The sequence below is a fragment of the Bos taurus genome, chromosome 19, assembly GCF_002263795.3.
Source record: "Bos taurus isolate L1 Dominette 01449 registration number 42190680 breed Hereford chromosome 19, ARS-UCD2.0, whole genome shotgun sequence".
In the NCBI taxonomy this organism is placed as follows: domain Eukaryota; kingdom Metazoa; phylum Chordata; class Mammalia; order Artiodactyla; family Bovidae; genus Bos; species Bos taurus.
In genome coordinates this window covers 46037522-46051282 of record NC_037346.1, presented here as the reverse complement: position 1 = coordinate 46051282, position 13761 = coordinate 46037522, and the positions used below count along the sequence as shown (strand labels likewise).

The 13761-nt window shown below is 36.8% G+C and overlaps 1 protein-coding gene across 5 annotated transcripts in view; it reads left to right on the top strand.

Annotated features, from left to right (window-relative positions):
• KANSL1 (KAT8 regulatory NSL complex subunit 1) overlaps positions 1-13761 on the top strand; it is a 171184-nt gene that overhangs the window by 128612 nt on the left and 28811 nt on the right. For all 5 annotated transcript variants that reach the window (XM_059878568.1, XM_010816429.4, XM_010816426.4 and 2 more), the window contains 2 exons: positions 7112-7224; positions 8019-8214. In XM_059878568.1, coding sequence (XP_059734551.1) covers positions 7112-7224; positions 8019-8214 — 309 coding nt within the window. The remainder of the gene's footprint in view (positions 1-7111; positions 7225-8018; positions 8215-13761) is intronic.

Here is a 13761-nt window from a genome sequence, read left to right as displayed (position 1 = left end):
TTTCACTTGGTTAAGGTGATAACATGCCAGTAAATTAGTATTTTTTCCTTTATAATTAACGACTATGTCATGGAGGGGTGCTGTGCATTTTTCTGTTGCTTATTATATTTTAATCCACAGTTGTATCATCCACTGGTAGATTTTACCTGCAAAAATTACTGCAGTGGTCATTACTGTGGTGTTGACTAAATGGTGATTTTCTGTTTTCCACGTTTGTTCATTGGAATTCTGCTAGGAAGAATTGATTTGTTTATTTAGTTGGTTAGTTTATTTCAGAAATGTTTTTATGGTTGTTAATTTTATTTTATGGATTATTAAGTACTACTCTTGTTCATTATTCACTTCCAAGTGTCTCAGCTTTTGGCACTGGGACCTCTTTTCAGATTGGTGCCCATGTCCTCTCAGTGTGCCCGCCTTGTATTTTAAGTGTTCACTTTCTCCCCCCAGAAATATCCCGGACTCATCTTGTATTGTGCTTATTCCAGCCCTGGTTCTTTTGTATTGGAGACCAGATGTTTGAGACTACAGTCTGGATACTTGTTATGCTCACTGCTACTTGGTGCCATTGCTTCTATCTGAGACTTCTCAACACAGCTAGGAAATACATTAGACACACATATATATTTTGTTATCTACCCATCTGTATATGCACTCAAAACCATGAGTTTATACTAATACCAATCGAGCACCAATCCCTTCCTCCTTTCTTACCATACCAATCTAACACCAGTCTCTTTCTCCTTCCTTACTGATACTTACTTGTTCAGTCCTAGTACCATATAAAGTAGTTTCAGAATTGCCATCTTATACTCCTGTGAGAAATATCTTTACTAACTAGAGTACAATATTGTATACAGTACAGTAGCTCAGTGATACACAGTCAAAATAACTATTTCCAGAAGTTATACTTATGTTAGTTCTTTTCCTCTTCACACCTTTCAGTATGAGTGTGCAATTATTTTGTAATACAGTTAGGTTCTTTTGTCACTGTAGTATTTCATCAAAATAACTATTTCCAGAAGTTATACTTATGTTAGTTCTTTTCCTCTTCACACCTTTCAGTATGAGTGTGCAATTATTTTGTAATACAGTTAGGTTCTTTTGTCACTGTAGTATTTCACTTCTTGTTGCCCACACACACAGTAGTTGATACTCATTAGTTTTTGAGTGTGTGAAACATACTGCAGTGCTGAGAGTTAAAGCTTGCAAGAGACTGCAGCCCTGTTCCTGTTTCCACCTTTTTCCATTGTGTTCCAGCCTCCTTCCAGTTTCACTAGTTTTTGCACTATCTATCCTTCCTTCCTATATTTCTGCTGCACAGATGAGAAGATACATGTGTATTTCCTTATATCTTCTTTCTTACAGGAAAGCTAATTACTGGGTATATATATTTTAAAAGACTAGGTTTGAGTTTTTTATTTGTTTTACCAAAAGAATTGCTTCTATGGCTTTTGACAATGCAGTCATTGTTTGTTTGCTTCTATTTGCAAAATAAGTCTCATTCTTTTATCCTTTCCTTATTTTGTAGAATTGATGGGGTTAACAAGTGAACCTTTCCCAGAAGTAAAGCATACAAAAATATAAACTGTTACTTTTTCTTTTTAAATATGCAAGGTATAATCTTCCTACCATTGGTAACACAGGAACAGGGTTCTTTTCCTTGAAGTTTTGTAGTCAGCCAGGGACAATGAAGGGTGCGTTGGCCCTGTGAGGGTTTTTGAGAGGCATGGGGTTTCCCAGGTGGCTCAGTGGTAAAGAGTCTGCCTGCCAGTGCGGAAGTGCGTAAGACGCAGGCTTGGTCCCTGGGTTGGGAAGATCCCCTGGATGAGGAAATGGCAACTCACTCCTGTATTCCTGTCTGAAAAAAACCATGGACAGAGAAGCCTGGTGGGCTACAGACCATGGAGTCACCAAGAGTCGGACGTGACTGAGTGACTGAGTGCATGTGTACACACACACACACACACACACACACACTCATTCTCTCTCTTTCTCTCTGGATAGATACTGGGTGGAGAATATTTGATCCACAGAATTAAACTCTGACCAATTAGGACTTTTAAAATAAGTAGCATGCCTGCTAAGTTGCTTCAGTTGTGTCTGACTCTTTGTGACCCCCTGGACTGTTGCTCACCACGCTCCTCTGTCCATGGGGTTCTCCAGGCAAGAATACTGCAGTGGGTTGCAATGCCCTTCCAGATTGAAGGTCTGCTGACCCAGATCAAAGCTTGTATCTCTTAAGTTTCCTTCATTGGCAGGTGGATTCTTTACCACTAGTGCATATTGGGCTATGGATAAATAAGTAATTGCAAAAATAGTCTTATAAATTCTTACTGTTCAGTAGAAAGATTTTCAACAGTGTTGATAAATATAAATATTAGATTTAGTAGTCTTTGGACTTGTATTATACTGGTTTAATTTTTAGAAATGGATAGTTCAAGGTTGTTTTAATATAATTATAGTTTATATTTTAACCTCAGTATAGAGACAGGAAAGTGAGGCACATCATCACATTTTACATATACAGAAGTTGAAGCCTCGGTAAGTAGCTTGGTGGAAAGTTCCATTTTCACTTTAGCACAATTTTTTGACCATGGTGCTAGTTCGTGAAAATGACTGGTATACTCTTTGTGGACCAACAATATTTTGTTTATTTTAAGTAAAACTATGCTGGTTATCATTGAGATGGAGAGCATTTTAACCTGGGAATGAAAGTTGAATTCTCTTTATCCAGGTAGCCTTTTCTTTCCATCTTGATAACGTTTGTCAGAAAGTAATAACAAACCAGAACAAAACTGTTAATTTTTCTAGACAAAGAAAAATGGTATTTCAAGCAAATGATGGTATGGCATTACTTAAATGACTAAAGAAAAGATACATACACATATGTCTTGCATTACACATCTAGAGGTTTATTGTGTGTTTTTAAGTTGTGTGCCTTTTGATTTTTTTACCCTTTTACTTTCTCTACTTTTTAGTAAAAGAAATTTAGTGGACATGAGTTCTTATACCCCAGAAAAACCTACCCCCAATAAGCCTTAATTTAATCTAGTTTTTCTTTAAGGGCTCTTTGTGACACTTAATTGTTCTGGCCAAGAGGATAGAGCAATGAATCAAACAGATGCCTGTCTTTATAGGAATAACAAAATGGAATCTAACTGCTGTGTTAATCATTTCATGCCATACATCTGACCCTTTCAATCAGGGGAAAAAAATCACTTTAGTAACCCTCCTTGCTACCTTTAACTCTAAGATAGCCCTAAAAGGTAGTCTCCTGGGGCTCTACTTTAGAAAAAAGCGGGGTTTACAGAAGTACTCTGTATACCACTCAGGTTTTCTACTCTCCCTGGCATCAGATGCATGTACCCTCAGAGTGTGTCTGAACATCACATGAAGCTTGAAAGAAACTCTGTAACAGCTCCTATTTACACTTTCCCATTGGATGACAAGTACCTGATTCATGCTTTAGTGTCCTGAAAATACTAATGATGTAAACCACTGCAATAGTAACTAACAGTCAAGCTTATGTTAGTGTGTGGATTTAATATTTGTGACGTGTTTGTTAATAATCCTCTACCCTGTCTTTGAAGCCTTTCAGACTGCAAGATAAGGGGTGTTCCCTTTTTCTTAAGGCAATGTGAATACATTTAAGAAGCACCAAATAAAATTACATGTGACCGTGAGTTGTATTTTTCTAGATGAAACACTATTAGAGGATTGGGGTTAATATTTTAAGCTCTTTGAATTTGAGAGTGGATGATGAACCTAGTTGCCCCAGTGCCCTGCTTTTGGACTTGAGGGTGATTACACGTAGAATATCCCAGGGTTTCTAAGCAGATCCCTTCGAAATATTTAGCGCTTACTTACATGGTTGAAACTGAAATCCAAGCACATTTCTTCTCTGACTTTCTTGCTCTTAATTGCTGTGTGCTTCTGTATCACTGACTAACATTTCTGTGTTAAATAATGTTTTGCCTGTTGACTTCTGTTTTAATTTGGGGACTGAATTACCCCCAGTAAAGTTCAGGTTTCTCTAAGAAAAACAATAAAATGCACATTGAAGATTAATGGCCTTTAAATTTACTATACATCTGTAGTCATGAAAAATAATAGGTTAATTAGCTAAGAAAGTTAAACTTGTTTTGAAATGAGATTTTGTTAAAAAAATGGCAACATTTTGTCTCGACAGGTGTCTTGATTGGTGGTTAGTTCTCCATAATCCCTAGAAAGTAAATCTTAATCAAATGGAGAGTCAACCTATTACTTAAACGTGGGACTTTGTGAAAACATGTAGATGTATAAACCAGATCTCTGTTGTAATTTAATGCTAAAAGCTATTGTGTTAGGTGAATATAAAGTTGACTGATTCTTCAGATCAGTACCAGAAAGTTCACATTCACAGCATTTTCACATTGGCAGGCAACTTTTTTCATCTAAAGCAGAACTTCTGAAATCTAGGAAAGCTGTAACATGGCTGGAGTTACACATTGCTAGTTAACACCAGCCTGAATTTTTAAATTGTTTGTTCTTTGTCGTACCATAATGTTAATGTTTGTTTGGGCCTTTTGAGGTGTTCACTGAATAGTAAATCCTCACTAGCATTCAGGAGGATATTTGGGTTTATCTCTCTCTAAAAAATATTATCTAAATATAAGGAAAACTTCAGTGTTCGTCTTATTCTGCCTCTGTAACAACTATTTTTACCTTGTTGTTTTCTGTGTATGTACATTTTTAGTCACCAAAATTCTATTAAAAATATTTTGGATTTAACCCTTATGATTATTTTCAATATTCTTATTTTGTATACCACATTTTGTAACTATGCCTCACATGTTGAGTATTTAGGTTATTGATCCATATCATTGCAGTGACTGCCTTTATGTATAAGATTTGGGGGGACATTTTGTTATGTCTTTAAGATAGACTTTAAGAGGGAGTAAAATACTTTGTCAGAAGACACAAACATCTTTGCAACTCATTGTTGTTCAGTTGCTAAGTCATGTCTGACTTTTTGCGACCTCATGGACTGCAGCAGGCCAGGTCTCCCTATCCTTCACTGTCTCCTGTTGTTTGCTCAAACTCATGTCCATTGAGTTGGTGATGCCATTCAACCATCTTATCCTCTGTCGCCTCCTTTTCCTCCTGCTCTCCATCTTTCCCAACATCTGGGTCTTTTCCAGTGAATCAGCTCTTCACATCAGGTGGCCAAAGTACAACTCTTACACATACTTTCCAAGAGGAAATCAGCGTGACTTTTAAAGCAATGAGTACGTGAGCCATGATTTTGGTGTCGTTGACTAATATAATTAATTGTTCAAGGTACAACAGTAAATGTATAGGGAATCAACAGGGAAGACAGAACACTTTCTCCCAGTGTTTACTCATTGTGGTTTACTCATGTGTCTTGTCTGTATTCCTTGATCTAGATTTTTGGATAATTTGTATTAAATTTTAAAAATTAGCTTCCCAATCTCTTGTTCTTTCTTGAGATTGCTCTCAGGTCTTCAGATCCTTTGGTATTTTCTCCTGGTGGGTATAAATATCAAAAAAGAAATTCAACAATACTGATAAATAGAATTTCAGCATCAAAATATTGGCTTTGCTACATCCTGATAGCAGTTACAGGAAAGGGAACATCAAAACACCCCAAAGTCAATTTGAATGTAGGGAGGAGACAGACCACAGCCATTTTCTGATACGTCTCGGGTAACTGGACTGTGGCTTTATTGCCAATACCTCAGATGCTTCGTGTGATTGACATCTCATGGCTGCCCCTTCCCCTTTTAACCTGTGGTGTGTGTTCAGTCACTCAGTTGTGTCCAACTCTTTGTGACTCCATGGACTCTAGCCCGACAGGCTCCTCTGTCCGTGGAATTTTCCAGGCAAGAATACTGGAGCAGGTTGTTGTTTCCTACTCCAGGGGATCTTCCTGACCCGGGGATAGAATCCTGGGTCTCCTGCGTTGGTAGCCAAGATTCTTGACCAGTTGTGCTACTTGGGTAGCCCCCTTTTAGCCTAGTAAATATCATTTGTTTTGAAATAGCAAAATTCGAAATTTTCCAGTTTTTCCCCTACCTCCCTATTTTCATTTTATATTTAAAATTCTAAGCGTATACAATTGACTCTTGAACAACACTGGATTTAATCCACATGTAATGTATAGTCGGCCCACTCAATCCATGGTTCCTCCACATCACCAAAATTCAACCAGCTACAGAGTGTGTACTGTGTAGTAATAGAATATTTACTGTTTAAAAATAGCCACGTATAAGTGGACCCATGCAGTTCAGATTCAAAAATTGTTTGAAAGTTAATTGAATTTGATTTGTGTAATCCAGACAGTAGTTCCTACCTGGTAGCATTAGATAGTTATTAGTTACTCATTGACATTTTATTAATTACTTATTTTATTATATATATATATATATTTAGTATAGTTTTCTAGAAACAAGCTTCCAACATACTCTGAGGTTAAGCAGGTATTAACTACATTTAAATATACTCTTCATTGTCTTGCTACTGAACTTACCCTTCTTTTAGGTTGAAAACTTGAAGACTCTTGTTACTATGTAATTGTTTTGCTTGTTACTATGTAATTGTTTTGCATTAGTCCATTTCCTTCTCAGTGGGCACTTTACTACTTTTAGTCTGTTAAATATTTTAATTCCTCACCTCTCCTCTCCAAAGCAAAAACTAGTTTCTCTAAAATTTTTTTTTTTCCTCAGTCATACGAGGGTTTTTTTTTTTTTTTTTTAAGGCCAGAAAACTCATTTATTTGGAATTTGTTAAGACTTCAGCCCAGGAGTCACAAATCCAAGAAATACTGAAATTGTGTTCCACAAATGAGTTGTTTCTCAAACTGCTCATGAGAAATTTTAGGTGTTTCATTTAAATGACAGAGAAGGCGATGGCACCCCACTCTAGTACTCTTGCCTGGAGAATCCCAGGGACGGGGGAGCCTGGTGGGCTTCTGTCTGTGGGGTCGCACAGAGTCGGACATGACTGAAGCGACTTAGCAGCAGCAGCAGCATTTAAATGAAATGGTGCTGATTTTCAGGCTAATGCTGTTGGTTAAATGTTGATGATATATTTTTGTTTTTCTTCTATTAAGATTGAATCTGTTTCTCAGCCACTGGAAAACCATGGTGCCTCTGGTCATCCTTCAGAGTCACTGTCTGCTAAATCATGTGGAGCATTGAGACCTGTCAATGGAGTTATTAACACGTAAGTTTATCTCTTCTGCATACTTCCATATGCTCATCAGGCTTGTAAAAGATGAGTTTGAGGCTTAGTTATCCCTAGCCAGGACTAATGCTGCTTTAAAGAAGCAGAAACCTTACCACTTCATAGTATTGTGCATGCCTCCTACTGTAGCAAGTGTATTTTAAGTAGCATGCTAATGTACTTTCCTGTTACTTTGGCCAAAAATTGTCCCAGCTTGGAGAAAAATTGAAAGTCCTAAAGTTATTGTGAATTGTTGTGATTAGCTCTGTCTTTGTAGAATTCCCCAGAAGTAAAATCCTCTACTCTAGAACAGATTAGATTCCTAAAGGCTGTAAATTTGTATTTTTGAAAGAAAAGGAATCCTTCTGCAAGTGAACAGTGAGTACACATCCTTAATAGGCAAGATTCACCAGTAGTACTGGTTCTCAGGCAGCTTATTAACATTTGCAAAAGTTCACCATTTTCTTACCAGTTATAATTTTCTAGACTTTTAAAATTTTATGTTTTTGTTGTTGAAGAAAGCTGAAATCACTTAGAACCTCCTGAGTTCACTTACTGACCTTTGCATTTTTCAGACACGATACAGTAACATCCACCAAGAGCCTTACAAATAAGCACAGACACTGCATCCCAATTTAGATTAGCAGACATCAGCATCAAGAGGTGATCTCTGTGCTCTAGAACACTTGTTTGTGTCTGTAAACATTTGCAAGTAGAGGTGGTTGAACCAATATTAGAGGCTTTGTTTCTTTCCATCTTCTGTAAAGTAAATATTCTTCCTTCCCCTTGTGTAGTCTTCAGCCTGTCTTGGCAGACCACATTCCAGGTGACAACTCGGATGCTGAGGAACAGTTGCATAAAAAGCAACGACTGAATCTAGTTGCTTCATCAACTGATGGCACCTGTGTGGCAGCCCGAACCCGTCCTGTGCTGAGCTGTAAGAAACGGAGGCTTGTTCGACCCAGCAGCATTGTGCCTCTTTCCAAGAAGGTCAGTACCAGTGAGACCTGGTCCTTGTTAAAGTGAGCCAGATGCTCAGATAGAGGTAGTAGTCCTTGCCAACTTTGGTTCATATAACCAGTGTTTTCCGCACTTGGCTAACTAACAAGGCTTCCTGCAGAGCTTTAAGGGATACTAGGTTCCTGAGTCCTGTTTCCTAGAGATTCTGGTTCGGTTTGCTCTGGAGTTGGGCCTAGGAATCGTTTTCAAAAAGCTAGAAAGCTCCTAGGTGACTCCTCAGCCAGGTTTGGAAACAATTGGCTTGAAATTTTTAATAGAAATGGGACAGAGGAGGTTGTAAGTTCTGCCATCAATTACATGGAGGAGAGCGGTATGTCTTCTTACTGTTTTCACTGAAAATGGCAATGTGGAATGCTTTACCTTTAAATAAGAATCTCCATTAAAGTCTCTTAAGTTGATGATACTAAACGAATGTTTGTCTTCACAGACAAAATGGAAATTATTTTACATCTACAGGAAACTTTGGATTGCCGACTCTTCAAATAGCAGGGTTGGATTTATTCTAAAACCGGTGAAATAGTACTCCAGTTTAAAAAAAAAAAAGAGTGATTAAGAGCATTAACTTTGAAGAGGACAAATTTTGGTTTGAATTGTGGCACTGCCACTTAGTAGTTTTTGTTTGGAGCATGTTACTACCCCACTCCACCCCAGAATGCTTTGGAGATCTCATAGGGTTGTGTGAAGATTAAATGAAATGTATGTAATTTGCCTTCAGGGTATCTGGCTGATGAGTTTTACTAGTACATGGTGTCTGATGGTGTTAACACTTTTATTTTTATTAATGCATTTATTCAACAACAACAATTTTTGAGCTCCTCCAATAAGCTGTTAGAGAGCTCCGTGCACTGGGGGTACAACACTAAAAATAAGCCAGACAAAAATTCTTATCCTTGTGAAATAATCTAAAGGGTAGAAAGAGAAAATAATACATGAACATCTATTGTTTTATTTTGTTTCTACCCACTATTTCAGTAGGGTAAGAATTTCTGTAAATAAAACAATAGATGAAGTATATGGCATGTTCTGTAGTGTTAAATTTGGCTTCCCTTGTGGCTCAGCTGGTAAAGAATCTGCCTGCAATGCGGGAGAGGGTTCAGTCCCTGGGTTGGGAAGATCCCCTGGAGAAGGGAAAGGCTACCCACTTCAGTATTCTGGCCTGGTGATTTCCATGGACTGTATATATAGTCCATGGGGTTGCAAAGAGTTGGACACGACTGAGGGACTCACTTTCAATAGTGTTAAGTGCTGAGGAGAAAAATGCAGCAGAGGAAGAAAATAGAGAATGCTGGGAAACCTAGTTGGAATTCAGCCTTGAGGCGCATTTTTTCATTCTAAGCCTTGGAGATGTGAAAGAGACGAGACTGGGAAGGAATGACTAGTGAAGTATTGATAGAAGGAAAACAAAGAGTGTGTGGTACGTAGAAGGCAAGTGAAGAAAATGTTTCAGAAAGGAAGGCATGATCATCTGTGTTAGATGCTGCAGACAAATCAAATTAGATGAAGACTGAGACTTGACCATTCAATTTTGTGGGGCCAAGGTTGCCTGAGACCTTTGTATAGAAGAGTGAAATTCTGATTGGATTAGGTTCTGGAGAGAATGGGAGGGAAGGAATTGAGCAAATCATCGGAGATACCAGTTTCAGAGAATATTTCTGTAAAGGAGAATAGAGAAATAGCTTGTTTGACTGAGGGGGATGTTTCTTAAGATAACGCTATTGCAGTATATTTGTCAATGGGAAAACTGAGGACAAGGAAGAGGCGTGTAATTGGTGCAGTGATTACTATTTGGACAGCAGATTTTCAGTGCTTGACTTGTTTTGTTATAGTATGCATTTGGACTGCATGTCTTTGCTGTGATCTTTTTAAAAGGAAAGTATTATTAGTGAAAATTACCTATCAGACTGAAATGTTTCTCTCCCCTCTTCCTCAGACTGTCTGCATTACCAGAAAAAAATTTGATGGGTTTCTCATATTAACATTTGAGTCAACTTTTTATTAATAGTTGTATAAATCTAAATTATTTTCTGAAAGGCTAAAGAATTGATTTTGGAAAAGCAAAGAAAACAGTATATTACTGTTAAGTATAAGAAAGTAGTTTTGGCCATGCCCTCGATGCTTTTAACAAAAACAAACAAAACCTACCAACACTGCCTCATGGAGAAATAGTGTTCTTTCTCTGAAGTTATAGGATGGCCTCCTGGACTCTTGTATCTGTGAAGTAGCAAGGCTTCTTGTTGCTACTGACAGTAGTTTTCTTCCTGTTCATGCCTAAAAACTGGTGTACTTTTGAAGGTACATATATGTATTTAAAATAAGGGGGAAACATACAATGCATACTAAAGACCCTTTGGTTCCAGTGCCAGTGTCTAAAACAGAATCTTCCTGACATATGCAGAAATAAGCTACATGGGAAATAAGACAAAGAAGTAATTTTTGTTTGGGAAATAAACCATCTGCTGATTTTAGCAGTTACGCTGGAGTTCTGCCCTAGTTGGAGACAAAGGCCATTCTCTCTGTCTTAGTTACTCCCTGTGCCTCCAGTGGATCCTTGATTAGTGATACTGAGCAAGAAGATTGCCCTCTCTCATTTTGAGGTGATGGATTTGCCAAGCAAATTAATTCAGCAGTTTTGGGTCCCGTCTGTTCCAGGACACCTGGGTTTCCTTGATGAACAAAAGTCATTGCCCTTACGGAGCTTACTTTCTAGTGGTAGAGTGATCAGAAATCACCCAGTGCTTCGAACAGTAGCCTCTAAACTTGTATGGGATTATAAAGCACATACAAAATTTTGGAAGGCTGAGATAAAAGAAGTAGAAGTTCTAATATTTTATTTACCAACTGTCCTCAAGCCAAAGAATTTTTTTTAATACTTTGAACTGATATTCTGTGATTAACAGATAATGGTGACTAGAGCCTTACTTTGATAGTGGGCTTCCACCATAACCATTGCACTGGATTTGTAATGGGAAATCCTTCATAGAGAAGTAATGCTGTTACAATGTTAAGGGAACACAGAATTTCTTTATGTATCCAAGTATTTTATCTCTTCATTCAGTTCTTACATGTTATCTATATTCTTGATATTTTGGTCATGTGAAATGAGATCTTTTCTGTTAGTGTTCTTTTATAAATGATGTTGATTTTTAGGTATTTATCTTGAAATTGAACACTTTTCTGAACTCTTCCTACTAGTGTTTTTTGGTTGATCTTAGTTTTCTAGGTTGGCTTTCTGTCATCACACAACATGACACCTTGTTATATACTTCTTACTCCTTTTCCTTGTCTGGATTCACTTTTAGAACCATGTTAAGAAATAATTGGTTGTAGTGAGACATTTCTGGTTTGAATGGCAATACTTTTAGAAGGTCACTATCAATTTTGATGTAGGACAGCTGAAAATGAATTGGGACACTTACAGCATTGTTTGCTGTGCTCTGGAAATGTTTAAAGATTTTAAACGAAGGATCAATTTCTTTAAAATTTGTTAGAACTCAAGGTGAAACTGAGATTGGCATCTATTCTGTAGATGATTATCCATCTCTCAGATGGTTTCAGATTTACTCATACAGATTTTTATTAAGCATTCTTTTTATATCCTTCTGTCTGTAGTTAATATCCACTTCTCAGTCTTCATTATATTTGGCTTCTCTTGATCAGTCTTGTCAGCAATTTTTCTATTTTATTGGTCATTTCAAAGATCAGTTCTTTGCTGTTAACTCCTTCTTCCTGCAGTCTTGGTTTTTCCCACCCTCTCTGCCTTTATTCAAATGCTTGGTTAATTTATTTTCTGTTCTTTGTTACATAAGAACAAAAGCATTTAACTTTTTGAGTTTTCTTCTGAGTGTAGTTTTGGATAGCATTCCACAGCCTTTGATGTGTGAAGGAAGTGTTTTTTCTGCTATCTGTAAGTTGCCTTTGAGTTTTTTAGTTTTTTTCCCAGGAGTTAAGAATTGAGTTTTTAGATTCTAAATTGTTAGTTTTTCTTTTTAAGCGTTTATTATTAACTATTAATTTTTATAGCATTTTGGTCAAAATGTTTCTATAGTTTCTGCTTATGTTTGTGGTCTGTTGTGTTGATTTTTTAAAAACTGTCTAGTACAGTTTAATAAATTTATATCCTCTTTGTGACTGTGACTCCTGTCTCCAATAGTTTTTTTGTCTTTCATTTTACTTTTCTTAATACTAATGTTTAGTTGTATGAATTTTTCTCATTTAGTTGTATGCATTTTTTCACATTAAATTTAAATAAATTTAATGTTTTGTTTTCTATATGATTTTTGAAATAACATACAAGTATACTTATTTAGGATGGTTTTGATTATAACATTTCAACATGTGTTGAATATCTTCATATGCCCCCTTTTTTATGGCTGTACTGGGTCTTAGTTGCAGCATGTGGGGTCTAGTTCCCTGACCAAGGATCCTACCTGGGCCCCCTGCATTGGGAGCTCAGGGTCTCTACCAGCGGACCAGGAGGGAATTTCTTTGTGTGAGTTTTGAATTTGAATTTGTGGCTCTTCAGTGATTTGAACAACAGTTTGTTCTTAGATCATCATTTTTGTCCCTCAGAACTCTTTCTTGTGTCTTTTGGTAGGCAGAAGAGAACAATTATTTATTGTGTTTTGTTTTGGCCAGTCTTAGTTTCTTTGCTTTTTATTGGTAACTGATTTTACTCTTATGCTGTCCAATATGATATCCACTGTCCACATGTAACTATTTAAAATTAGAATTAAAAAATTCAGTACGTCACCCACACCAGCCCCATTTCAAGTATTAAGTAGTCATATGACTAATACAGAATATTTTTACCATTGCAGCGCTGCACCAGACTGTGCTTCAGAGTGTTTTTTATGTACCCCTGTTTCCTTCTGTTATTATAGAAAAAATGTGGTGACACTTTGGTTTTTTTATTCTCTTAAGTTTGTAGTTGCCTCTTCTAAGTATACCAGTTATCAATATGTTTCTGTTCCCTTTTCTTTTTTGCTAGCTCTTACTACCTGCTCTACAACATTGTTGTGATCATTAAATTAGATTCCTGAAATGACTGGCATATTTTGAACACAAATAATAAGTATTCAGATGTTAGCTAGCTGTTAATTTTTCTCTCACTGTCTTCAGCCCTTTGGTTCTCCCATAGTGCAAAGGAATGACAGTTAAGTTTATATTTGTTGTGTCATCTTGTTGTCCTTTTACTTTACTCTCTTACGTTATAATAGAGGCTGTGTTATCTTATACTCTTTTTTTTTTTTTGGAGATACCAAAAGTTTCATTAATTGCTTTATTGAACTTGTTTTCCAGAAGTATTCTTTTTCCGAATTTCTCAGATTTGCTTTCTTTTCCTTTGTTCTCCAATGTTCTACTTGTAGTCCCCATGCAAAGGGTTTTGTTTTTGGTTGTTTTTTTCTTTTTCGTCATTAAAAAAATAATTTTATCTATCTAGACTTTGTATTTATCATTAGGAAAAACTTAGAAACTGACTGAATTAGTTTCCTGTCCCAGTTCTGGAGGCTAGAAGTC